Source organism: Ranitomeya imitator, chromosome 6, assembly GCF_032444005.1.
Source record: "Ranitomeya imitator isolate aRanImi1 chromosome 6, aRanImi1.pri, whole genome shotgun sequence".
Taxonomy (NCBI): domain Eukaryota; kingdom Metazoa; phylum Chordata; class Amphibia; order Anura; family Dendrobatidae; genus Ranitomeya; species Ranitomeya imitator.
Window position 1 is genome coordinate 46,483,987 of NC_091287.1, and position 27,774 is coordinate 46,511,760.

At 48.1% G+C, this 27,774-nt stretch overlaps 1 protein-coding gene across 1 annotated transcript; it reads left to right on the forward strand.

The window, feature by feature from the left end:
• Positions 1-27,296, forward strand: PDSS1 (decaprenyl diphosphate synthase subunit 1). The gene is made up of 11 exons (XM_069729615.1): positions 1-196; positions 14,153-14,202; positions 15,994-16,129; positions 18,988-19,118; positions 19,225-19,366; positions 19,831-19,942; positions 20,805-20,914; positions 23,129-23,209; positions 24,316-24,429; positions 24,906-24,986; positions 26,873-27,296. Exons 1-11 carry the CDS (start codon positions 62-64, stop codon positions 27,011-27,013), a joined length of 1,233 nt encoding a protein of 410 aa, XP_069585716.1. The 5' UTR covers positions 1-61; the 3' UTR covers positions 27,014-27,296.
• The last annotated feature ends 478 nt before the right edge of the window (positions 27,297-27,774 follow it).

The following is a 27,774-nucleotide window of genomic DNA, read 5'->3' on the forward strand; positions in this document are numbered from 1 at the left end:
GTGTGGAGTGGGAGGGGCTTGACATTTGTCGGGCGCCGGGTGGTGGCGGCGGTGAAGGCTGATGATGAGCGGTGGCTGGGGCTGGAGGATACGGCGCTGTGCACATCATGCGGCTGCCCTGCCCGGGGTGCGAGGTGTGCACAGCGGCCAAGGAGGAGGCTGGAGCCGAGCGGCGGCGGCGGCGGCAGCAGGGAAGGTGAGGACAAGGGGGAAGGTCACAGTGACAGCGGCAGAGACCATGCTGCTGTGTGCGGCGCCCATTCATAGCTGGCGAGCAGCTGAGTACTGCTGTGTGCCACGGAAGTAATGTACCACTGTGTGCACCCTGTATATAGTGTACTGCTGTGTGCACCCTGTGTATAGTGTACTACTGTGTGCACCCTGTATATAGTGTACTACTGTGTGCACCCTGTATATAGTGTACTGCTGTGTGCGCCCTGTATATAGTGTACTGCTGTGTGCGCCCTGTATATAGTGTACTGCTGTGTGCGCCCTGTATATAGTGTACTACTGTGCGCCCTGTATATAGTGTACTACTGTGTGCACCCTGTATATAGTGTACTACTGTGTGCACCCTGTATATAGTGTACTACTGTGTGCACCCTGTATATAGTGTACTGCTGTGTGCACCCTGTGTATAGTGTACTACTGTGTGCACCCTGTATATAGTGTACTGCTGTGTGCACCCTGTATATAGTGTACTGCTGTGTGCGCCCTGTATATAGTGTACTGCTGTGTGCGCCCTGTATATAGTGTACTACTGTGCGCCCTGTATATAGTGTACTGCTGTGTGCCCTGTATATAGTGTACTGCTGTGTGCACCCTGTGTATAGTGTACTACTGTGTGCACCCTGTATATAGTGTACTGCTGTGTGCGCCCTGTATATAGTGTACTGCTGTGTGCGCCCTGTATATAGTGTACTGCTGTGTGCGCCCTGTATATAGTGTACTGCTGTGTGCGCCCTGTATATAGTGTACTGCTGTGTGCGCCCTGTATATAGTGTACTGCTGTGTGCGCCCTGTATATAGTGTACTGCTGTGTGCGCCCTGTATATAGTGTACTGCTGTGTGCGCCCTGTATATAGTGTACTGCTGTGTGCGCCCTGTATATAGTGTACTGCTGTGTGCGCCCTGTATATAGTGTACTGCTGTGTGCGCCCTGTATATAGTGTACTGCTGTGTGCGCCCTGTATATAGTGTACTGCTGTGTGCGCCCTGTATATAGTGTACTGCTGTGTGCGCCCTGTATATAGTGTACTGCTGTGTGCGCCCTGTATATAGTGTACTGCTGTGTGCGCCCTGTATATAGTGTACTGCTGTGTGCGCCCTGTATATAGTGTACTGCTGTGTGCGCCCTGTATATAGTGTACTGCTGTGTGCGCCCTGTATATAGTGTACTGCTGTGTGCGCCCTGTATATAGTGTACTGCTGTGTGCGCCCTGTATATAGTGTACTGCTGTGTGCGCCCTGTATATAGTGTACTGCTGTGTGCGCCCTGTATATAGTGTACTGCTGTGTGCGCCCTGTATATAGTGTACTGCTGTGTGCGCCCTGTATATAGTGTACTGCTGTGTGCGCCCTGTATATAGTGTACTGCTGTGTGCGCCCTGTATATAGTGTACTGCTGTGTGCGCCCTGTATATAGTGTACTGCTGTGTGCGCCCTGTATATAGTGTACTGCTGTGTGCGCCCTGTATATAGTGTACTGCTGTGTGCGCCCTGTATATAGTGTACTGCTGTGTGCGCCCTGTATATAGTGTACTGCTGTGTGCGCCCTGTATATAGTGTACTGCTGTGTGCGCCCTGTATATAGTGTACTGCTGTGTGCGCCCTGTATATAGTGTACTGCTGTGTGCGCCCTGTATATAGTGTACTGCTGTGTGCGCCCTGTATATAGTGTACTGCTGTGTGCGCCCTGTATATAGTGTACTGCTGTGTGCGCCCTGTATATAGTGTACTGCTGTGTGCGCCCTGTATATAGTGTACTGCTGTGTGCGCCCTGTATATAGTGTACTGCTGTGTGCGCCCTGTATATGGTGTACTGCTGTGTGCGCCCTGTATATGGTGTACTGCTGTGTGCGCCCTGTATATGGTGTACTGCTGTGTGCGCCCTGTATATGGTGTACTGCTGTGTGCGCCCTGTATATGGTGTACTGCTGTGTGCGCCCTGTATATAGTGTACTACTGTGCGCCCTGTATATAGTGTACTACTGTGCGCCCTGTATATAGTGTACTGCTGTGTGCGCCCTGTATATAGTGTACTGCTGTGTGCGCCCTGTATATAGTGTACTGCTGTGCGCCCTGTATATAGTGTACTACTGTGTGCACCCTGTATATAGTGTACTGCTGTGTGCCACGGAAGTAATGTACCACTGTGTGCACCCTGTATATAGTGTACTGCTGTGTGCGCCCTGTATATAGTGTACTGCTGTGTGCGCCCTGTATATAGTGTACTGCTGTGTGCGCCCTGTATATAGTGTACTACTGTGCGCCCTGTATATAGTGTACTACTGTGTGCACCCTGTATATAGTGTACTGCTGTGTGCCACGGAAGTAATGTACCACTGTGTGCACCCTGTATATAGTGTACTGCTGTGTGCACCCTGTATATAGTGTACTGCTGTGTGCGCCCTGTATATAGTGTACTACTGTGCGCCCTGTATATAGTGTACTACTGTGTGCACCCTGTATATAGTGTACTGCTGTGTGCCACGGAAGTAATGTACCACTGTGTGCACCCTGTATATGGTGTACTGCTGTGTGCACCCTGTATATAGTGTACTACTGTGTGCCCTGTATATAGTGTACTGCTGTGTGCGCCCTGTATATAGTGTACTGCTGTGTGCGCCCTGTATATAGTGTACTACTGTGCGCCCTGTATATAGTGTACTGCTGTGTGCACCCTGTATATAGTGTACTACTGTGCGCCCTGTATATAGTGTACTGCTGTGTGCGCCCTGTATATAGTGTACTGCTGTGTGCGCCCTGTATATAGTGTACTACTGTGCGCCCTGTATATAGTGTACTGCTGTGTGCACCCTGTATATAGTGTACTACTGTGCGCCCTGTATATAGTGTACTGCTGTGTGCGCCCTGTATATAGTGTACTGCTGTGTGCACCCTGTATATAGTGTACTACTGTGCGCCCTGTATATAGTGTACTGCTGTGTGCACCCTGTATATAGTGTACTACTGTGCGCCCTGTATATAGTGTACTGCTGTGTGCGCCTTGTATATAGTGTACTACTGTGTGCGCCCTGTATATAGTGTACTGCTGTGTGCGCCCCGTATATAGTGTACTGCTGTGTGCGCCCTGTATATAGTGTACTGCTGTGTGCGCCCTGTATATAGTGTACTACTGTGTGCGCCCTGTATATAGTGTACTACTGTGCGCCCTGTATATAGTGTACTACTGTGTGCACCCTGTATATAGTGTACTACTGTGCGCCCTTTATATAGTGTACTACTGTGCGCCCTGTATATAGTGTACTACTGTGTGCTTCGTGTATAGTGTACTACTGTGCACCCCGTATGTAGTCTACTGCTGTGTGCGCCCTGTATATAGTGAACTGCTGTGCGCGCCCCGTATATAGTGTACTGCTGTGTGCGCCCTGTATACAGTGTACTGCTGTGTGCGCTCTGTATACTGTGTACTGCTGTGTGCGCTCTGTATACTGTGTACTGCTGTGTGCGCCCCGTATATAGTGTACTGCTTTGCGCGCCCCGTATATAGTGTACTGCTTTGCGCGCCCCGTATATAGTGTACTGCTGTGTGCGCCCTGTGTATAGTGTACTGCTGTGTGCGCGCCCTGTATATAGTGTACTGCTGTGCGCGCCCTGTATATAGTGTACTGCTGTGCGCGCCCCGTATATAGTGTACCGCTGTGTGCGCCCTGTATATAGTGTACCGCTGTGTGCGCCCTGTATATAGTGTACTGCTGTGTGCGCCCTGTATATAGTGTACTGCTGTGTGCGCCCCGTATATAGTGTACTGCTGTGCGCGCCCCGTATATAGTGTACTGCTGTGCGCGCCCCATATATAGTGTACTGCTGTGCGCGCCCTATATATAGTGTACTGCTGTGCGCGCCCCGTATATAGTGTAGGGTGGCTCAGTGGTTAGCCGTCCAGCCTTGCAGCGCTGGGGTCCTGGGTTCAAATCCCACCAAGGATAACATCTGCGAGGAGTCTGTATGTTCTCCCCGTGTTTGTGTGGGTTTCCTCCCACACTCCAAAGACATACTGATAGAGAATGTAGATTGTGCGCAAAATGAATGTAAAGCGCTGCAGAATATATTAGCGCTATATAAAAATAAAGATTAGTAGTAGTAGTAGTACTGTTGCGCGCCCCATATGTGGTGCACCTGCACTTTATTCTCCTGACTATGCTGCAGTCATGTTTCCTGTGTGCGCTGCACCAGGCTCTGCAGTTTGTGCTCCGTAGTGTGTAATATAATATGCTACCCCATCCCCCGGGTGCCCTGCAGTGCTGGACATTACATGTTCGTCTATGGGGCATACAATAATTTGATTTTGCAGTTCAGGTCTAGCCGCCCCTTTGCTGTCATGTCGCTGTCACTTTTGCACATTTTCCAGTGATTTCTATAGAGATGTGTATAGTGTGAGATCGATATTATGTGACATCACTTGTCTGATCTGTGACCTCGGTGGTCGTGGTCCCGGGTCCTGGCACTCTGGGATGAATGAGGAGACCTGGGTGCTGTACATTGATTTCCCAGACTGATGTCTTCCTTACCTCTGCCCCAGGAGCGTCAGCGCTGCTTATAGCCTCGTGCACGGTGTTTATTGCCCTGTATACTATGTCCTGTTGGCAGCTCCCGTCCCCACACCAAATTTATTACCGAAATGTCCTCAGCTGGGCTTAAAGCCGCATTCAAACTTTCCATTTTTTTCTTGTTTGTATAGAAATCATTGATTTCCCTCAGTGTGTTTGGGTTTTTTTTTTTTTTTATATTTTCATAAGTTTTTCTCCATATTTAAAAAGTAAGTTTCTAAATCTTTCACTTTTGGAAGTCCCGTGTAAGACCTCATCTCACGTACAAGGTCCAGTTTTGAGCTGCACATTGTATCATGGCTATAGGGGAGCTGGAGAGGGTTCACAGATGGGCAACTAGGTCAATAAATGGGATGACCCTGACAGTCTTACTGTGAAAGGTGAGAAAATATTAGGCTGTTTTTTTGTTATTTTTTATTCCAAGAACTACACAATGGAGACATTAAAGGGGTATTCTGGTAAAGGCATAATATTATCAAACCCCTGGATAGGTGATAACTGCCGCTGAGACCTCCACCAGTCACCGATATTGGGCCCAAAGTCTTTTGTGATGGTGCGGAGGTCTTGCTGCCGGGGCCCTTACACTTCTGCTATGGTCATCAGCTCGGTAGACCTCGGAGTGGCAGCACATATGGGCCATTTTCCAGCGGCGAGCTGACTGCTCATTCTATAAGACCTTAGGTAATAAAATGCCTTCTCCATAATAAAGGATTCTTTACAGTTAGAGCAGCCAAGGTTCGCATCACAAAGAGCGAAATCTGCAGCACAAGTTAAGGGTACCGTCACACAGTGGCATTTTGATCGCTACGACGGCACGATTTGTGACGTTCCAGCGATATATCCGTGATGTTCCAGCGATCTCGCTGTGTCTGACACGCTCCTGCGATCAGGGACTCCGCTGAGAATCGTACGTCGTAGCAGATCGTTTGAAACTTTCTTTCGTCGTCTAGTGTCCCGCTGTGGCGGCATGATCGCGTGGTGTAACAAAGGTGTGCACGATATTGTATACGATGTGCGCATAGTAACCAACGGCTTCTACATCGCACATACGTCATGAAATTATCGCTCCAGCGTCGTACATTGCAAAGTGTGACAGCAGTCTACGACGCTGGAGCGATATTGTTACGATGCTGGAGTGTCACGGATCGTGCCGTCGTAGCGATCAAAATGCCACTGTGTGACAGTACCCTAATTTCTGCCTCTGATTTTCTCCGCATCATGCGCATGATAAAATCTCACCCACAATGCTGTATGTGTAATAAATGGCAGATTTTACGACCCACAGGGATCACACGGCAGCTTCTTCCTCCCTTGTTCCCGGTGTGTGACAGATCTGTGTCCTGACCTTGTGTAAGGACAGGTGTAGACTCCAACCTCACAGAACTATCTATAGGTGTAGGCGGGGGGGGGGGGGGGGGGGGGGGGCTTAGTCTCTAAGAGTGATCCTGATAATCTTTACAGCCAGGTACTAGTGTCCTCCATGTTCTATGATGTACCGATGACACATGCAGGGCTCACATCATCTTTACGACTCCATTAGGGCATTAGGGGCTTCTGTCTGCAGTCCCCTCCCCCCCCCCCCCCCCAAAAAAAAAAAGCAGTATTCGAATGGAACCTAAAAGCAAGCATTCAGGATGTCTGCCATCTGACCTCCATTCCGTCATTTTTAGGGAGACCCAAAGTCGTGGTCTGCCACAGGCAGTGATCTCACGTACAGCTTTATGACCTGTATAATACTCCAGAGCTGCAATCTCCCAGCATTCCCTGCTGGTTCAGACCTTGCCTTATCGGAGTCTTTACAGTAGGAAATCCACAGTAATGTGATGTCGGAAGGAATAAATATCCCACTGCTTACTCTGTCGCCTCATTGTGGGACACAGGACCATGGGTGTTATGCTGCTGTCCACTAGGAGGCGACACTATGTATAATCTGAAAAAGATTAACCGTGGCTCCTCCTCTGCAGTATACACCCCTGGACGGCGTCAGCCTTCTCCAGTTTTTGCTTAGTGTCGCATAGGAGGCACACCTAAAAATTTTTACTCCGTTTTTTCCCGACGGATTACAGATGAAGAAAAGTGGGTCTCCTGTGAGACTGCCGGCATGGCTCCTTCCTCGGCCCCCTATTACGGGGTGGCGGTTCAAGTAGAGACGGCTATTCCCTATGTCGCTCCTTCCCCAGTCGCTCGGGTGCTGGTTCGAAGTCGAGACACCCCTCCTTCCCCAATTCCTTTTGGTTTCTGGGTTGATGTTGAGGCGAGGATAAAGCCCCCTGAAGGTGACAGCAGCACCCTCCCTAATCCCCCTCTGGGGGCATTAGGTTGAGACGCCTCAGGTAGGGCCTGTACAGGCAGCACTCTACAGCTCCCAGCAATGGGCCAGCACACTGCGTCTGCATCCAGGGACCCCAGCACCGTTGCGGGCTCCTGTCGGGGCCGGGGGGGTGCAGGCAAGCATGGCACAATAGAGACACAGGGCTCCCTGCGCCCCCTCTCTGCAGCAGCACCAGCTCTATACTGCCTCAGGGGGACCCCTCACAGGGCCCCCTTCCGCTTATAGTCCCACCGCTATCCTGCTTTTAAATCCAGGGGGGGTCCAGTTCAGATCCGACCCCCTCCTGGACTTTCGCACCGGCCTGGAGCCTTTCTGGGCATCAGGCATCTAACTTAGGCCGCGGCTTCGGCCTAGCTGAGAATCCATATTCCCTATAAGGCTTCCCTATAGGGTCCTCTGCATAGCCACCCCTGTAGGGTCCTCTGCATAGCCAGCCCTTCTGCACTCTGTGCACTATGCCGGACTCAAGGTCCAAGAGAACTAGGCAGGACTGCTATTATGCATTCTGCACAGCCTGCAGAACCACTCTCCCCAGTGGCAGCACTTTCCCACACTGCCAGGACTGCACTCAGACTGTGTCAGAGCCCCAAGAAGCCCCTGCCAATGCTTCGGTGTCTAATGCCACGCCGGAATGGGTCACTCAGATGTCGCAATCTATGATAGTCTATAGATAACCCTCTCCTAGTGTTTCATCACCCATCCCCTGCAGACTGTGAGCCCTCGCGGGCAGGGTCCTCCCTCCTTATGTACTCGTGCCTTGTTACTTGCTCATGTTTAATGTACCGTATATACTCGAGTATAAGCCGACCCGAGTATAAGCCGACCCCCCCTAATTTTGCCACAAAAAACTGGGAAAACTTATTGACTCGAGTATAAGCCTAGGGTAGGAAATGCAGCAGCTACCGGTGAATTTCAAAAATAAAAATAGATGCTCCATACCGTTCATTATTGCCCCATAAGATGCTCCATATAAAGCTGTGCCATATATAATGCTCCATACTGTTCATTATTGCCCCATAAATGTGCCATAGAAAGCTCTGCCATACGGTGCTCTGCACCGTTCATTATTGCCCCATAGATGTGCCATATAAAGCTGTGCCATATAGTGCTCTGCACCGTTCATCATTGCCCCATAGATGTGCCATATAGTGCTCTGCACCATTCGTTATTGCCCCATAGCTGTGCCATATAGTGCTTTGCACCGTTCAGTATTGCCCCATAGATGCAGGCAGTGGGCGCCGCGCACACTATATGCGTCATCGCGCCCTCTGACCTGCACAGTCAGAGTGGAGAGACGCCGGGAAGATGGAGCGGCGCCGGGAAGATGAAGCGGCGCCCGGCGTGTGGAACGCGGACAGGTGAATATAAAATACTTACCTAGTCCTGGCGGTCCTGACGCTCCCTCTGCCTGTCACACGGTCTTCGGTGCCGCAGCCTCTTCCTCTATCAGCGGTCACCGGCACCGCTGATTAGAGAAATGAATATGTGGCTCCACCCCTATGGTAGGTGGAGCCGCGTATTCATTTCTCTAATGAGCGGTCCCACGTGACCGCTGAAGAGAGGAAGAGCTGCAGCACCGAAGACCGTGGGACGGGCAGAGGGAGCGTCAGGACCGCCGGGACTAGGTGAGTATGCCTCAGCGCCCTCACCCGCCGACCCCACCGCTACTGTGACTCGAGTATAATCCGAGAGGGGCACTTTCAGCCCAACATTTTGGGCTGAAAATCTCAGCTTATACTCGAGTATATACGGTATTTGTCTATATTTGCCCCGTATTCACATGTAAAGCGCCATGGAATAAATGGCGCTATAAAATTGTATAATAATAATAACCTAACCTCTACATTGCTTCAGGCTCTGCAGGGTCATGCCTCGCTATGACAGTTACCCAGCAAAGGGAGAGGTTGACTCAGGGACAGGACGACCATGGCACATCCACGTCTAAGTCAGGATGCAAGCGGACCCATAGGTCAAGTCCATTTGCGTCATCCCATAGCACACGGTCATCCCCTTCTAGGGAGAGACACCGTAGTTCCAGGTCATCTAGACCGTCCCCTTCCAGGGGCAAACAATGCAGATCTCCGCAATCCCCGACCAGAGAAGGCCTCCGCCCCAGCTCACCCAGCAGGTGACGCCTCAGTGATACACAGGATTTGGAAGGCATCTGTGACTCCGACTCAGACAAGGAAACGGAGGGGTCCCTGATCCCAATCCCCCCTAGCAATACAGCGCTATTTGAGGACTTAATCTCTTCCATCCATCGGGTGCTGGACATTTCTGATCTGCCACCAGAGGCCCCAGAACACAAGATTTCCTTTGAAGGACCTCTGAAGCCGGCTAAGGTTTTCTCTAACCACCCAGAGTTTAAGGCGATCCTTAAAAAGCAGCTCTCACAGCCTGAGAAAAAATTAGCTAATCGCAAATATCTGGAGGCGAGGTGCCCCTTCCAGCAGAAGGATACCAAGAAAAGGACAGACCCACCCGAAGTGGACCCCCCCAGTCTCTAGACTAGCAGCACAGACCCTCCTTTCACAGGGACGCAGCAGACCGGCAGGTAGATCGCATGGCTCGTTCAATTTTCGAGGCTGTAGGGGCATCCCTGGCTCCCGCGTTCGCTTCAGTTTGGGTTGCCAAGGCCATTCTGGCCTGGGCCAAAAATTTACAAGCTGGCCTCCAAGCATCCGCTCCTGAGCTGTCGGACCAAGCGATTCAAATAGCAGTCGTAGCAGATTACATGCTTCATGCAGCTCTGGATCCAGCAAGGGGTGTAGCGGGGATAGCATCAAACACCATCACAATTCGGCGTATCCTCTGGCTGTGGGAATGGAAAGCGGATGCAGCCTCAAAGAAGTCCCTCACGCACCTCCCTTACCTCAGTGGGCGACTTTTCGTTGAACAGTTAGACACGATGATATCCAACGCCACCGGGGGTAAGAGTACCTCTCTTCCCCAACTGAAACCTAAACGCACTTACAAGAAGCGTAACAAAACTCGATTCCGATTCTTTCGGAACTCCTCGGGCTGATCCGTCTCGCGTCCAGCACAAAATCGTAACTGTTCCCCACGCAGGGACAACTCACGATCGACACAAAGGTTGGACAAGACCTGGCAGTCAAAAGCAGGCCAGTCTAAGCCCAGAGGAGGAAAATCTCAGACTTTCTCCTCATCATGACTCGTGACTCATCATGACTCATGACGACTTTTGCTCTTTCATCAAGTCTGGCTGCCTATTACAGAAGACACGTGGGTCAGGGAACTAGTGTCTTCCGGATACAAGATAGAGTTCACCTCCAACCCACCAGACTGATTCTTCCTCTCTGTCCCTCCAAAACCACCAGCCAAGGCTCGTGCCTTCTGACAAGCGGTCTCCTCGCTTTCTCAAGCAGGAGTCATAGTACTGGTCCCCACGGCTGAGCGCTTCCGAGTGTTCTACTCCAATCTATTCGTAGTCCGCAAGAAGGGAGGCAGCGTGCGGCCCATACTGGACCTTAAACAACTCAATAAATATGTATGGGTCCGTCACTTCCGCATGGAGTCCCTTCGGTCCATCATTGCGTCCATGGAGAAGGGAGAATATCTTGCCTCCATAGGCATACAAGACGCATACCTGCATATACCGATTGTACCTGCCCATCAGAGATTTCTCAGGTTCGCAATCGACCAGGACCACTTCCAGTTCGTGGCTCTCCCGTTTGGACTCGCCACGGCTCCCAGGGTGTTTACCAAAGTCATGGCAGCCACCATGGACGTCCTGCACTCCAGAGGCATAGTAGTCGTTCCATACTTGGACGATCTACTCATCAAGGCTCCCACCTTCAAGGACTGCGAGCTCAGCGTCTCAATTACAATCGACACTCTGAGTCGCATGGGCTGGTTAGTCAGCTTACAAAAGTCATCACCAAGCCCGAGTCAGTCTCTGACCTTCCTGGGAATGCTATTCAACACCTCCAGGGGTCTAGTGCTCCTTCCCAAGGATAAGGCACTGGCTCTCCACCTAGGAGTTTGCACCCTCCTCCGCAAACCCCCTCGATCTCTCCGGTTTGCCATGAGAGTCCTTGGCAGGATGGGGGCAGCAATAGAAGCGGTCCCATTTGCCCAGTTTCACCTCAGGCCTCTCCAACTAGCCATCCTCAAGTCCTGGGACAAGAACCCTTTCTCGACAGGGAGTTGCGGCTAACGTCGTCAACCATGAGGTCCCTGCATTGGTGGCTCAAGCCAACCTCACTAGCAAAGGGGAAATCCTTTCTCACAGGTCAATGGAAGGTTCTGACAACCGATGCGAGCCTGACGGGTTGGGGTGCAGTGCACCTACACCACAGGGCAAGTGGTCCCCAGTGGAAGCAACCATGCCCATCAACATCTTGGAAATTTGTGCCATCCTCCTGGCATTGAGGGCTTTCCATCACTTACTGGCATCCTCTCACATCAGATTACAGTCGGACAATGTGTGAATCACCAAGGGGGGACCCGCAGTACCCAGGCGATGCGAGAAGTGTCACACATCCTCCACTGGGCGGAGGACACAGGGTCGGTTCTCTCGGCGGTCCACATTCCGGGTGTCGACAACTGGGAAGCAGACTTCCTCAGCCGACAAGGAATAGACTCGGGAGAGTGGTCTCTCCATCCTAAAATGTTTCGCCAGATCTGCCATCACTGGGGGACCCCGGATGTGGACCTAATGGCATCCCACTTCAATGCCAAGGTCTCCAACTTCATGGTCAGAGCTCACGATCCGCGGTCGCTCGGAGCAGACGCTCTGGTTCAGGACTGGACCCAGTTCCAGCTTCTGTACATTTTTCCACCTCTCTCCCTGATATCCAGAGTGGTGAGGAAGATCAAGCAAGAGGGAGTTCCAACCATCCTAATCGCACTGGACTGGCCCAGACGTACATGGTATGCCGTCATCGTACAACTTACAGCAGACACCCCCTGGCGCCTCCCCGACCGCCCGGATCTTCTATCACAAGGCCCGTTCTACCACCATAACTCAGGGGCCCTCAATTTGACGGCGTGGCCCTTGAAACCTGGGTTCTAACCCAGGCAGGGCTCTCGCCGGACGTCATTAGGACCATGATTAGGGCACGGAAGCCAGCCTCTGCCAAGATTTATTACCGTACCTGGAAAGCTTTCTTTACCTGGTGCGAATCTCGTGGCCAGACCCCATTCCCTTATTCCCTTCCCAAACTACTTGGTTTTCTCCAATCGGGTCTGGAGGCCAGGCTGTCCCTGCGCTCACTTAAGAGCCAGGTGTCTGCCCTCTCAGTGCTTTTTCAAAGGCGCATTGCTACCAAGCCGCAAGTAAGGACTCTTCTTCAGGGGGTTTCCCGATTGGTTCCCCCCTGCAGATGACCACTAGAAACGTGGGACCTCAACCTGGTCCTGACAGCATTGCAGGAACCACCCTTCGAACCCCTTAAGGAGGTCCCGCTCCGCCTTCTCTCCCAGAAAGTGGTTTTCCTGGTGGCAATCACCTCGCTACGCAGGGTGTCTGAACTGACAGCACTCTCCTGCAGACGTCCCTTCCTGGTTTTTCACCAGGACAAGGTAGTTCTCCCTACGGTCCCATCCTTCCTTCCGAAGGTTGTGTCCAACTTCCACCTTAATGAAGACATTTCACTGCCATCCCTTTGTCCGGTTCATGGAGTGGAGAGGGCTCTGCAAACGCTTGACCTTGTCAGGGCATTGCGTATATATGGGTCTAGGACTGCATCCTTCCGGAGGTCTGACTCTTTTCTTTCTTCTGGAAGGCGGCCGCAAGGGTCTGCCAGCTTCCAAGGCTACCCTTGCCAGGTGGATAAAATCCACCATACAAGAGGCCTACCGCCTTAAGAATTCTTATCTTCCAGCCGGTATTACGGCACAGTCTACACGGGCGGTAGGGGCCACCTGGGCCATTCGGCATCAGGCTTCGGCACAAGTGTGTAAGGCGGCCACTTGGACTAGCCTACACACGTTTACTAAACACTACAGGGTTCATACCCAGTCCTCAGCGGACGTGAGCCTGGGTAGATGTGTTCTGCAGGCGGCGGTGCCCCAAGTGTAGGGGCCTGTCTGCACAATATTCATCCATTGCTTCCCACCCAGGGACTGCTTTGGAACGTCCCATGGTCCTGTGTCCCCCAATGAGGCGATAGAGTAAAGGAGATTTTTGTGTACTCGCCGTAAAATCTTTCTCTTAACCTCTAATTGGGGGACACCGCTCCCACCCTGTTGCCCTTTCCGTGCCGTTGTTACTGTTGAGTTCTCATATTGTTTTCTTGAGCTCGTACATAGTTGCCTTCTTACAGGCATGGTTATGTTATTCATGTTACGTTCCTCCTACTGCTTTTGCACAAAACTGGAGAAGGCTGACGCCGTCCAGGGGTGTATACTGCAGAGGAGGAGCCACGGTTAATCTTTTTCAAATTATGCATAGTGTCGCCTCCTAGTGGACAGCAGCATAACATCCATGGTCCTGTGTCCCCCAATTAGAGGCTAAGAGAAAGAGATTTTACGGTGAGTACACAAAAATCTCCTTTTTTGGGATTGTTCTGACCATAAGCTCACCGGCTGTTTCTAATCACTAGCACAAGAATGAGTTCAGCTCTGGAGTATAATACAGGCTGTTTTTTGGGATTTGTATGAGATAAGTCATGTATTACAGCTCCCCTAACTTGTCTGTGTTCTCAGTGACACAGCTAGTCTTCATCATATATTGGTAGAAAACTTGCTTCAAGCCGTTCCTGGCAGTCTAACCAAAAATTGTGAAAGGGGTGTGTGTTATTAAATTGGTGCAGTCAGTGTCTGACGAGGAGGGTGACGCTGTAATCTACTGGCCGGTAACGCAATCTGCTCATGTGTAGAAGTTAGTGTTCACAACTATTGTTCTCTGGAAATTTTGGGGTCTCTCGGTCCCAGATTCGGGGTTCCCCCACAGCATGGCTACAAGACTTATTTCTAGTGAAATGACATTTGAAGAGTTTATGGTCGATAATTGATTTTTGTAGGGTTTTGGATGGTGTGTGACTTTCACTTTCTTCTTTTGCAGGTACAGTGTAAGCCAATGTTATTTAGAAGCCCGATGAGCACAATCATGTGGTGAGTGCAAATCCCTTCTCGTGTCTTCTATCCCTAGGTCTAGGGGATTACTGGGATATAAAGACCCCTATTCCCAGCCGTACCTGTTGTCTCCAGCCCACAGTGGTGATATCAATTGCCAAAACCCATCAGGGCACTGATGGTTCCCCCATAGTGACTCCATCACAGCGCTAGTCACAAAGTGGCAAATATGCTTCTCTGGGCACATGGGGAGAAGTATGCATAATTGCCCCCTTTCGGTGGGTGAGGGTATGGAAGAGATGGCCAAGGACCTTTCCTGCATCTAGGCGCTTCTTCGCTTCATATAGATCGTGCTTTTTACTATATCTTGCAGTATTGGAGTATTGCAGGATATAGAACAAGCGGTGACAGGATTAAGTCCCCGTAGGGGGAAAAAGTTTCAAAAATATTAAAATGAAACATAAATCTGAATTACAATTTTCACCATCCAAAAATCAGTACAAATCTGTATCGTCATGTCCATTAAAGACTGATTTATCAAAGTATAAAAAGAAAAACTAAATCCATACGGCACACGTTAAGTATGTGGTGCAGAAATTTCTGCACAATTTCTACATCTCTTGGTAGGAAAACACAGCGTCAAAAACTTGTGTTTTTGCATGTATTTTTGGTTTTCTTTTCTTCCCCACTCATTAGTACGGGTGAAATCTGCAGAAAAACACTGAAAGAATTGACATGCTGCAGATTTAGATCTGCTCCAATGCTCCAAATCTGCATGTCGAAAATGAGTAACATGTGCATGAGGCTTCAGGATTCTCATTCACTTTCCTGGAGTCAGGAAACCCTACAGATTTTGTGACAAATTTGCGCAAGGAATAAAAAAAAGCTACAAATCTGCAATGTGTGCGCTGGCCATAAGAGAGGTAAACAAAAATAATCATAATTGTAGTCTTTAGATTGCTGCATCTCCCCAAGAAAAAAATCAATTGATAAAATGCGATCAAATTAGATGCCCCAAAATGGCACCAATAATAACTACATCTCGGCATGCAAAAAAAAAAAAAAGTCCTCACACTGCTTCATTGATAAAACCATGAATAAATTTATGGGTTTTGCAAACTTTGAAACTTTTTTCTAAATATATATATATATATCACTTTATCATAAAGAAACCAAATACTATACAGTACTGATATTACACAATGAATATCATAAAAAGGAAACCCAAGAAAAATGGTGGAATTGGGTTACATTTCACTGTTTCTTTTTCCTTTCTTTTAACCAGCCCTCATACGGTTACGTCAATGGAAAAATATAAAAGTTATAAAGTTATGTATCTTGCAAGAAGTGGATTAAAAAAATAAATAAATGAAAATATTCTACCTACTTAAGGGGCTAATTCTGGAACCAGAAATCTGTCACAAATATTTAGGGTGGTCTTCTCGCCAACATACCACCTAATAGAGGTTTCACTGTGTTCAGCTTTATTTAATCAATGCGTCCCTGTATTATGGGATCCTCGAATATGGAGCATTCATACTGGTCCGGGCTGATCGTGACCCCAGACTATGGGGGAGCGGACCAGGAGCTGCCACTTATTGATGTATCATAGGGCCACATGTAATAAGCTTTTGGGGAGGACTGATAATTAGATTCTAGGTATAGGTGACTTTCTGTAGATTTGTTACAAGCACATCGCCCCTCTTGTCTAATGGCTGTGTCTGGTATTGCAGCTGATGCCTATTCAGTTGACCCCTTTTCTGATCTGCTACTAATTATTGGTATTGTTTGTTTTTTTTTTTGTTTTTTTCTCTCTCTTCACATTGTCAGTCGGCCGCAATCCAGACTCCTCTATTCTTCTCGTGTAGCGTGCTGCTATAGCAAAACCAACAGCGAGGCCAAATACAAGGATCCTTTCAAACTTGGGAGCAGCGATTTGAAGAATCTCTACGAGGACATCAAGAAGGTGATGTGTCCTGTGTATTACACCAGATGTGGGATTCTGGGCTCCTTCTGCGGCCGGGACACCTATAGAGTCCAATTCTAAACATTTAACAAAGCCGTGGCCACTGGGAAACCTGCACAGGGGATTTTTGTTTTTCAATCAAATCATTTTAATTGAAAAACTCCAAATAGAAATTTTCCATCGATCAAATAACATAATCATTGTATGAAACGGAAGCAAAGCAACTCAACTGCAGTTCCCCAATAACCCACTAAATCCCGACATCCCAGAGAATCATTTTCAGATCAGTTCTCGAATAACGGAGTATAAAACTCATAGAAAGGGGGAGAAGGGGAAAAAAGAGGAGTAATCATTAAGGGATAGTATATTTATGATGCTATCTGTAATTAGAGGATTTGTGGGTCACCCTGGAGGATCCAACCAAGGACTACGCGTCTTTTCAAATTTGCAAATCGAGTTCCGTTTATGATGGACGCCTTGTTCCAACCAAGTTCTATTATTTCTCCCTCGTTGTAGCTCCCCCATAGATAGAGGTTGCATCTCACCAATGAAATGCAAGAAGTTTACGTGAGATACGAGAGATACCTATGAATAGGGGCAAGTCGGGATCCACTCCATCTTAAAATAATCCCAATATACATGTATGGGGATCTGTTACCAATTTCACTCCATGCACCCTTTATATCAAGGAGATGACCTCATTCCAAAATGGCCCAGTCTGCCTACATTCCCACATCACATGTGCCTCATCCATCCCACCGCGAGGGCATTATCTACTCCTATCTTGTGTAAGACGCTTGGAGTTCTGTATACTCTGAATTAAAGCTAGGTGAGAGACTTTGGGCCTCACAAGGAGATAATTTGGGAACAGTTTCTCGAATCTCGCTCCATCGATCTAGGGCCTACATCCTCCTCCCATTTACCTCAGGGGATTTTGGGATTCGGCAGCTGGGTGATAACAGGCAGAGAACGAACCCCCGAGCTGTAATATCCCAGGGCTGTGCCCCTCATGTCAGCAGAGACGGCTCCTATGTGGCGTCCTGAGGGCTGAGTGTACAGTGGGCAGATGTGACTATCCGCGGGATTATAGTAGAACAGGAGGGTCTGCTGTGAATATGGTGGATGTGATGAAGGGATGCTTTGGACTGCGGGGGGAACTGGATTAAAGATGTTGTCCCTTGTAAGAAAATCTTGGTACCTGGGTTCAGTTTATTAATAACTATAAAAAAAAAAAACACTCATGGTCCCCAGGTCCAGCATGGAGTCTCTGCCCCTGCTACTGGCTGACTATGACGTCAACAGAGCGGCAGGCAATCTGTGATCTCAGCGACTCTGCTCGGGAAGTTGTGTCCACTTGTGCGCAGCGACTGAGCTCTCTGACCCAAGATTTTTCTAAAGAGGACAACCCCTATAAGGCCTACTCTGACGATGTGAGGTTGGTCTTGTGTCAGTAAAGGGACCTGTTGTGACTAGTAGCAGGGTCTGCTGTGACTATTGGGGACGTGATGACTGTAACTGCTAGGAAATTGGATTAAGTTCTGTTCTGATTAATAGGGGGTGGTCTGATGTGCTTAGTGGGAAAGTAAGAGGACCTGTTATGACTAGTAGTTGGGTCTGGTGTTATTAGTAAGGGACCGGTGGTACCTGCCAGTAGAAGTAACATGACGATGCCTTGACTGATCTGATGTCTCAGGGTGGTCTGCTATGTCTGTTGGGGATGAAGGGGGAGGTTCTGTGACTGCGCTGATGTCTCAGGGTGGTCTGGTGTGTCTATTGGGGAATAGAGCGGAGGTTTTCTGACTGCTCTGATGTCTCAGGGTGGTCTGGTGTGTCTGTTGGGGAATAGAGGGGAGGTTTTGTGACTGCGCTGATGTGTCAGTGGTCTGGTGTGTCTATTGGGGAATAGAGCGGAGGTTCTGTGACTGCTCTGATGTTTCAGGGTAGTCTGGTGTGTCTGTGGGGGAATAGAGGGGAGGTTTTCTGACTGCACTAATGTCTCAGGGTGGTCTGGTGTGTCTGTTGGGGAATAGAGGGGAGGTTTTGTGACTGTGCTAATGTCTCAGGGTGGTCTGGTGTGTCTGTTGGGGAATAGAGGGGAGGTTTTGTGACTGCGCTGATGTCTCGGTGGTCTGGTGTGTCTATTGGGGAATAGAGCGGAGGTTCTGTGACTGCTCTGATGTTTCAGGGTAGTCTGGTGTGTCTATGGGGGAATAGAGGGGAGGTTTTGTGACTGCGCTAATGTCTCAGGGTGGTCTGGTGTGTCTGTTGGGGAATAGAGGGGAGGTTTTGTGACTGCGCTAATGTCTCAGGGTGGTCTGGTGTGTCTGTTGGGGAATAGAGGGGAGGTTTTGTGACTGCGCTGATGTCTCGGTGGTCTGGTGTGTCGGGGAATAGAGGGGAGGTTTTGTGACTGCGCTGATGTCTCAGGGTGGTCTGGTGTGTCTATTGGGGAAGAGGGGGAGGTTCTGTGACTGCTCTGATGTCTCGGTGGTCTGGTGTGTCTGTTGGGGAATAGAGGGGAGGTTTTGTGACCGCGCTGATGTCTCGGTGGTCTGGTGTGTCTATTGGGGGAAGAAGGGGGAGGTTTTGTGACCGCACTGATGTCTCGGTGGTCCGGTGTGTCTGTTGCAGAAGAAGGCTGGGTTCTATGACTGCTCTGATGTCTCAGGGTGGTCTAGTGTGTCTATTGGGGTAGAAGGCGAGGTCCTGTGACTACATGGGGTGGTCTGTCATTACATGTAGGAGTGTAGGACCGCAGCAGTGGTCCTAATGTGCAGCATATTCCTCATTCCTATAACTACAGCGCATGCAGGCATGACCTGACCTCCATCGTCATCTTTTCTTCTTCCTGATGACAGGAGCTGTTTATGACGACGCAGGAGCTGAGGGAAATGTGCGAATATTATTTTGATGGGAAAGGAAAAGCACTGAGACCAATACTGGTGGTGTTAATGGCACGAGCCTGCAACATCCACTATAACAATTGTCGGTAAGTTTGGCCCCCAACGTCCTCGTCTTTGAAAAGAAATCTGCAAATTATCAAGAACGTAAATCAGTTATGTAAAAATTATGTATTCCTCTCTGTGCCCCTGCAGGGAAATGCACCCCGGCCAGCGATCTATCGCCGTCATTGCCGAAATGATCCACACGGCTAGTCTGGTGCACGACGACGTCATCGACGGCTCGAACTCACGGAGGGGAAAGAAGACCGTCAACCAGATATGGGGTGAAAGAAAGGTAAGCAGGGGCTATTGGGGATTTGATAACCGCCATTATGCCATGATACGGCTTGCTGCAGTATGGCTTATAGATAACAGCAGATCATACATGATAATGGTGATGTGCACACATGTAAAGCGCCATGGAATAAATGTCGCTATAATAATGTGCTGCTGCCGCACATGTATACGAGGACTGATACTCTTTATTGGCAGCAGATCTAGTGCCGAGCAGCCTCCGTACATGGTGGTCGCTATCCTTGGCAGAATAGATGCATATTTACAGCAAACATCCAGATTGCCTTCTGCATGTTGAGCGCAGCTCTGGGGAATTTGGGTTGATTGCAGCAGACCAGAACCCATAGCCGTCCCTGCCTGCCAGGATTGTGGTGCAGCTCCTATGTACGACCCTTTGCCGTTCCTATGCTGGTTGCACGATTTAATGTCAAACCTGTGTTAATACTACTTATTTTTCCATTTTAGGCTGTCCTAGCAGGCGATTATATATTGTCTGCAGCCTCTGTAGCCCTGGCACGGATTGGAAATGCCAATGTGATTTCTGTATTATCTCAGGTCATCGAAGATTTAGTACGTGGTTAGTATGAAAGATATATATTTTATATAATTTACGTTTTTCGTAAGGCAAGATGATCACTATTGGAAAGGGGGGCATGCTGTGACTACTGAGGAATTGGGGGAAGACCTGCTCTGACTACTAAGGGGATGATCTGCTGTAAGTGGTAAGGAATTAGGAAATCCGCCCTTCCCCCCCTTATGTTAAAGTGGTTCTCCAGATTGGGATGATATAGAGGAGGGATCCCCTGTAGTAGCCTAGAAATAAGCAGCACCACCTCTAGAGGTTTTGGGCACCATGTAATACTTAAAGGGTTTGTAATTTGTCCCCTATCGATGGAATAGGAGGTAATGTACTGACTTCTGGGGCCCCTGAAGATCCTGAGCTCCGAAGAGCCACGTCTGAATGGGGCATGCCAACGTCCGCTTCTTTCATTCTCTATGGCAGTGTTTCTCAACTCCAGTCCTTAAGACCCCTCAACAGTTTTCATGGATTTCCTTAGTATTGCATAGGCGATGGAATTAATGCTTGAGCAGGTGATGAAATTATCACCTGTGCAATACTAAGGAAATCCTGAAAACATGACCTGTTGTGGGGTCTTGAGGACTGGAGTTGAGAAACACTGCTCTATGGGATCTAGCGGGCACAACTCTTGACTGTCTCCGGGAATCCCATAGAGGATGATTGGAGTGGCGGTGCACTTGCTCGACATCTGCTCCATTCAGACAGGCCTGTTCTCAGGATCTTTAGAGGTCGGACCCCCAGTGACTAATAAGTTATTCCCTATCCCAGTAGTAGAGTATATATTATTAGTGGAAAAATGTAATGATTTTTATCAAATTAAAGTAGCCAAGCTAATCTCGGTTCTCTTGTGTTATCTAAGGTGAATTTCTTCAGTTGGGCTCCAAAGAGAATGAAAATGAACGCTTCGCTCACTACCTTGAAAAGACGTTTAAGAAGACGGCGAGTCTGATCGCCAACAGCTGTAAAGCAGTATGTACGTTCCGCATTTCCTGTAGTTAAATGCAACGTGTGAGCTCTCGTGTGATCAGTCTATTATTTCTAGTACTAGGCTAATCGCACCATCCATGTCTATCAGACCCATCGAAATGCAGTATTCTATCGGCTGCTTACATACAGTTAGGTCCATATATATTTGGACAGAGACAACATTTTTCTAATTTTGGTTATAGACATTACCACAATTAATTTTAAACAAAACAATTCAGATGCAGTTGAAGTTCAGACTTTCAGCTTTCATTTGAGGGTATCCACATTAAAATTGGATGAAGGGTTTAGGAGTTTCAGCTCCTTAACATGCGCTGCCCTGTTTTTAAAGGGACCAAAAGTAATTGGACAGCTTCAATAATTTTAAATTAAATATTCATTTTTAGTACTTTGTTGAAAACCCTTTGTTGGCAATGACTGCCTGAAGTCTTGAACTCATGGACATCACCAGACGCTGTGTTTCCTCCTTTTTGATGCTCTGCCAGGACTTCACTGCAGTGGTTTTCAGTTGCTGTTTGTTTGTGGGCCTTTCTGTCTGAAGTTTAGTCTTTAACAAGTGAAATGCTGCTCAATTGTGTTGAGATCAGGTGACTGACTTGGCCATTCTAGAATATTCCACTTCTTTGCTTTAATAAACTCCTGGGTTGCTTTGGCTTTATGTTTTGGGTCATTGTCCATCTGTAGTATGAAACGACGACCAATCAGTTTGGCTGGATCTGAGCACACAGTATGGCGGCTCTGAATACCTCAGAATTCATTTGGCTGCTTCTGTCCTGTGTCACATCATCAATAAACACTAGTGACCCAGTGCCACTGGCAGCCATGCATGCCCAAGCCATCACACTGCCTCCACATTGTTTTACAGATGATGTGGTATGCTTTGGATCATGAGCTGTACCTCGCCTTCGCCATACTTTTCTCTTTCCATCATTCTGGTAGAGGTTGATCTTGGTTTCATCTGTCCAAAGAATGTTCTTCCAGAACTGTGCTGGCTTTTTTAGATGTTTTTTAGCCTTTTTCTTCTTGATGCTTATGAGTGGCTGCACCGTGCAGTGAACCCTCTGTAGTTACTTTCATGCAGTCTTCTCTTTATGGTAGATTTGGATATTGATACGCCGACCTCCTGGAGAGTGTTGGTCACTTGGTTGGCTGTTGTGAAGGGGTTTCTCTTCACTATGGAGATCATTCTGCGATCATCCACCACTGTTGTCTTCCGTGGGCGCCCAGGTCTTTTTGCATTGATGAGTTCACCAGTGCTTTCTTTCTTTCTCAGGATGTACCAAACTGTAGATTTTGCCACTCCTAATATTGTAGCAATTTCTCGGATGGGTTTTTTCTGTTTTCGCAGCTTAAGGATGGCTTGTTTCACCTGCATGGAGAGCTCCTCTGACTGCATGTTTACTTCACAGCAAATCCTTCCAAATGCAGCACCACACCTCAGATCAACTCCAGGCCTTTTATCTGCTTAAGGCCAGGATCACACATGCGAGAAACACGTCCGTGTCTCGCATGTGAAATCCAAGCTCTGGCGCTGGCACTGTGGAGCGGAGCGTGCGGCCGCATAGCAACACATGGAGACGCACGCTCCGCTCCCAAGTGCCGGTGCCAGAGCTTGGATTTCAAATGCGAGACACGGACGTGTTTCTCGCATGTGTGATCCCGGCCTTATTGAGAATGAAATAACGAAGGGATTGCCCACACCTGTCCATGAAATAGCCTTGGAGTCAATTGTCTAATTACTTTTGGTCCCTTTAAAAACAGGGAGGCACATGTTAAGGAGCTGAAACTCCTAAACCCTTCATCCAATTTTAATGTGGATACCCTCAAATGAAAGCTGAAACAAAGGCAAAAACTGAACAATGCAGGACACAAATCATACACTTCCAGAAGTAGTGTTATTCCTTGTGTACACACGGCCACCTATTCTGAAGTCACCTAAAAGGACAGATGAGCTTTAACTTACATTCTGTATCCTCGTTACTGACAGATACAAGTCTACAATTGTTTGTTTTTTGTTTTATTTATTTATTTTTCCTATTCGTTCAATTTCTTGGAATTCGCACCATAGCAGCTTATGGGAGCCATATTTAAAAAAAAGTGTAGATGGATTTGGTCTTGTGTACAATTATAGTCTGTGTTGTTGAAGAAAAAAAAAAAGGTAATTACAGGTACTTACAGTGAATTTGTCTATAATTTTAGGTGTCCATCTTGGCGTGTCCCGATCCTACAGTCCATGAGATCGCATACCAGTATGGGAAGAACATAGGGATAGCGTTCCAGGTAGTCATCTCCAGTGTTTATAAGAAATTGCCTTGGTGTGGGATTAATAATGAGCTCTGATAAGGCGTTATCAAAGCATGGTCGTGTCCCCGCACCTGCATGTGTCGCGACAGTTCGACAGCAGCAACACATGCAGGGATTGCCTAACAGCCACGAGACATACAGCCGCAGGGACTTGAACATATTTTTCGAGCACCCCAAAGACACTGGTAGCACCCGAGCATGCTCAGATAACACCTTATTCGATCACATTCGCTGTTTGCTATGTGTGATCCTTCCTTTTTTGTGCTTACCTGATACGTGATGTGCTAGGAGTAGTAGTGTTCAGTTTCACTTGAAAAGGATTTTTCATGATTGAACCTATAGGGTAAGGAATAAAACTTACTGACTGCTGGGACCCCACAGTGGCTCAGTGGGTAGCACTGTTGCTTTACAGCGCTGGGGTCCTGGGTTCACATGCCACTGAGGACAACATCTGCGAGGAGTTTGCATGTTCTCCAGGTGTTTCCGTGGGTTTCCTCCGGTTTCATTGCACACTCCAAAAAACATACTGATAGGAAATTTAGATTGTGAGCCCCAATGGGGACAGCGATGATGATGTCTGTAAAGCGCTGCAGAATATGATGGCGCTATATAAGCAAAGCATAATACAGTTAGGTCCATATATATTTGGACAGACAACATTTTTGTAATTTTAGTTATAGACATTACCACAATTAATTTTAAACAGGGCGGCACATGTTAAGGAGCTGAAACTCCTAAACCCTTCATCCAATTTTAATGTGGATGCCCTCAAATGAAAGCTGAAAGTCTGAACTTCAACTGCATCCGAATTGTTTTGTTTAAAATTCGTTGTGGTAATATCTATAACCAAAATTTAGAAAAATGTTGTCTCTGTCCAAATATATATGGACCTAACTGTAAATAAGCTTGGAGTGGAGAGCGAGAATGTGCACCGCTTCTGTACTCCTGTTCTCTAGATTGGTGGGGGTCCCAGTTACTTCAATCTAACCTCTTTATTGCAATTCACTAAATGGCACAAAACTTTTTGCTTTAAGTTCTTTCTAATCTCACAAAGTAGTTTTCTTTCTTTCCCCATCACATAGCTCATCGATGATGTGTTGGATTTTACTTCTTGTGCCGATCAGTTGGGAAAACCAGCAGCCGCAGATCTGAAATTAGGATTAGCCACTGGTCCAGTTTTATTTGCTTGTCAACAGGTAAGGTACCAGAGAATAAACCTTTCAGTAAGTCTGTGTCAGACATTATCTTGTACACGATTGTGTAGAGCTATAAGCTTCTTCCGGACTGCGTCGTCCTATTTCTGCCCTCCTGCACCAAACACCATGACGGACATCAGGTTTCCCTACTAAATCTAAATATGCGATCCAATGGAGCCGGGAATCTAGGAAATGCAACTTTACCATTCACAAATTCCTCTGTTGTTCCTCTGGGAAGTGTGTGATTAAATTGACAAGAGGTGTCAGTGCTGACAGACAAGGAGAATGTTTGGTTTTTTTACATATGTTTTACTTTGATTTAAGAAACTTTTTTCCTTTTCCTACATAGAAAGTATAAGACATATGAGTGCAGGAAAACACTGCACAGATAATCTGCTGATTTTTCACTTGCTGTGATTTCCCAGTGTTTTGTGGAATGGTTTAACGATTGTTACCAACGTGTCCTCTGCTTGCAGTTCCCTGAATTGAACGCTATGATAATGCGGAGATTCACTTCACCGGGAGATGTTGAACTAGCACGGCAGTATGTCCGACAGGTAAGATGCTCACACTGGAGACCAGTGGAGAAACGTGCAGGGCTGTGGAGTGGGTAAGCCAAACCGCCAGCTCCTCACTTTACATGACACGGACTCCGACTCCACCAAAATGGGCCCCGACTCCACCAAAATGGGCTCCGACTCCACCAAAATGGGCTCCGACTCCACCAAAATGGGCCCCGACTCCACCAAAATGGGCTCCGACTCCACCAAAATGGGCCCCGACTCCACCAAAATGGGCCCCGACTCCACCAAAATGGGCTCCGACTCCACCAAAATGGGCTCCGACTCCACCAAAATGGGCCCCGACTCCACCAAAATGGGCCCCGACTCCACCAAAATGGGCCCCGACTCCACCAAAATGGGCCCCGACTCCACAGCCCTGGAAATGCACTGTACACACCATATTTAATAATTGCATTCACATCTACCCTCTGCTGATTTGATAACTTTCATCAGGTTGTTTAGCCAGTGGTGAATAAAAGGGAACCCTACAAATAAATGTCAGTGACCTGCCAAAACAGCAGTACACCTTTCTAGTAGTGGAATAGCTCCTTATATGAGCGGTAATTTCTGCAAAGCTGTGTCAGTGGCCCATATAAAGGGGCGCACCATCTCTACCAGCCCATATTACAGACTTGTAGACGGTGTGCTGTAGTTCGGCGTTTTCCCCCATTAAGGGTAAAATACCGTCGTAGCACAACATGTTATGGATTATGCTAAACCCCAGTATAACAACCAGTAGTAGATTGTGTGCACTGTATTATAGCAGGGACCTACCCACGTCCCTGAGGCCTTGTCCTGTGAGTGGTGCATACAAATATTTGGATTTATGCATAAAAATGGTGAACGCAACACCTCCAGGTGTCATCGCTTATGTCTGGGGAAGACTCAGAAATCTTTCTTTCCGCCATATACCCAGCTGTGAACATTTCCGAGAGAGAGCTGCCGCCAGACTCCTCTGGCAGAGACCTATCTCAGCGCCCTTGAAAATCAGCAGGCCAGATCCTTCTCTTCCTTTACTTAAGGTACCTTCACACTGAACGATATCGCTAGCGATCCGTGACGTTGCAGCGTCCTGGCTAGCGATATCGTTCAGTGTGACACGCAGCAGCGATCAGGATCCTGCTGTGATGTCGTTGGTCGGCGCAGAAAGTCCAGCACTTTATTTAGTCGCTGGACTTCCTGCTGACATCGCTGAATCAGCGTTTGTGACGCCGATTCAGCGATGTCTTCACTGGTAACCAGGGTAAACATCGGGTTACTAAGTGCAGGGCCGCACTTAGTAACCCGGTTTACCCTGGTTACCATCTTAAAAGTAAAAAAAACAAACGCTACATACTTACCTTCGGCTGTCTGTCCCCCGGCGCTGTGCTTCTCTGCTCTGGCTGTGAGCGCCGGCCAGCCGGAACGCACAGCGGTGACGTCACCGCTCTGCTTTCCGGCCGCTGTGCTCAGTCAGTGCAGGAAAGCACAGCGCCGGGGACAGACAGCGGAAGGTAATTATATAGTTTGTTTTTTTTACTTTTACGATGGTAACCAGGGTAAACATCGGGTTACTAAGCGCGGCCCTGCGTCATAGTTGGTCGCTGGAGAGCGGTCTGTGTGACAGCTCTCCAGCGACCAAACAGGGACGCTGCAGCGATCGACATCGTTGTCGGTATCGCTGCAGCGTCGCTGAGTGTGAAGGTACCTTTAATCTGTCGGGGGTCACCATAAATATTACTGTCGGCCGATCCCGCTGAGATTGACGGCTTTAATCTGTACGGAGGCCTTTAAAAAACAGATTGCTCCAAACTAAAAGTGGCTACTTGCAAAACTGTAGAGGATCCGCGTATGTGGAGCGCCAACTGTGACGAGTAACTCTTACTCTTTCCACCACCCAGAGTGACGGCGTCCACCAAACCACCTACCTCGCCCAGCGCTACTGTAGTGAAGCAATCCGTGAGATCAGCAAGCTGCAGCCGTCCCCTGAAAGAGACGCCCTCATCCAGTTGACAGAAGCCGTGCTCACGAGGGACAAATGACGGAGACCTGGACCAGGCAGCTACCACCAAAAAGTGCCTCAAGCAACACTCACCGAAACACAGCCGGTTTTGTTTCCTGTGCAGGCCACCAAAAAAAAAAAAAAAGACTTTAAAGAAATTTATTCAAGATGTTTATTATGCCTTTCACGTGACAGTACTGTATTACCTTTTTTTCTTTTTTTAATGGTTAGATTTTATCAGTGGAAGCCATATTATGTCTGAACGAGAGGGGGGAAAAATAGATTTACAAGGGGATAAAATCTATTCTGAAACTTGAAGCAAAGTTATTTATTTTTTTATTTTAACTAATTGAATACCAATATTATCAGAACCGATGAAGTGGCAGAAATGGCATCGACTGGTTGCTATGCCTCAGAGTTTAACTGAAGGGATATTATTACAGGCTACGCAGGACAATAATATAAAAGAACATCCGAGCCCAGATTATCTGCTGATGACAAAAATATTCCCAATTTACGAAACAAAAAAATCATCCAAAATGAGTGTGTTGGGATAGGTGATACCTTGTGTAATGAATCGTCTAGTCTGAATACAGGAGCCTATGCGAAAAAGGGTTTAGGCTACGTTCACATTTGCGTCGTCGTGTTGGCGACGCAACGCACAACGCATGCAAAATGCATGCAAAAACGCATTGTTTTGTGACGCATGCGTCCGTTTTTGGCTTGATTTTGGATGCAAAAAAAATGCAACTTGCGTCCTCTGCGCCCTGACGCTTGCGCCAAAAATGACGCATGCGTCAC

Bases quoted from the DNA above. Each gene is read 5' to 3' on its own strand.
- PDSS1 (XM_069729615.1), top strand. From the start codon at position 62: ATGATGAGCGGTGGCTGGGGCTGGAGGATACGGCGCTGTGCACATCAT. The intron at 19,943-20,804 runs GTTAGTATGAAA...GTGTTATCTAAG, and splicing joins CATCGAAGATTTAGTACGTG to GTGAATTTCTTCAGTTGGGC. The intron at 24,987-26,872 runs GTAAGATGCTCA...TCCACCACCCAG, and splicing joins CACGGCAGTATGTCCGACAG to AGTGACGGCGTCCACCAAAC.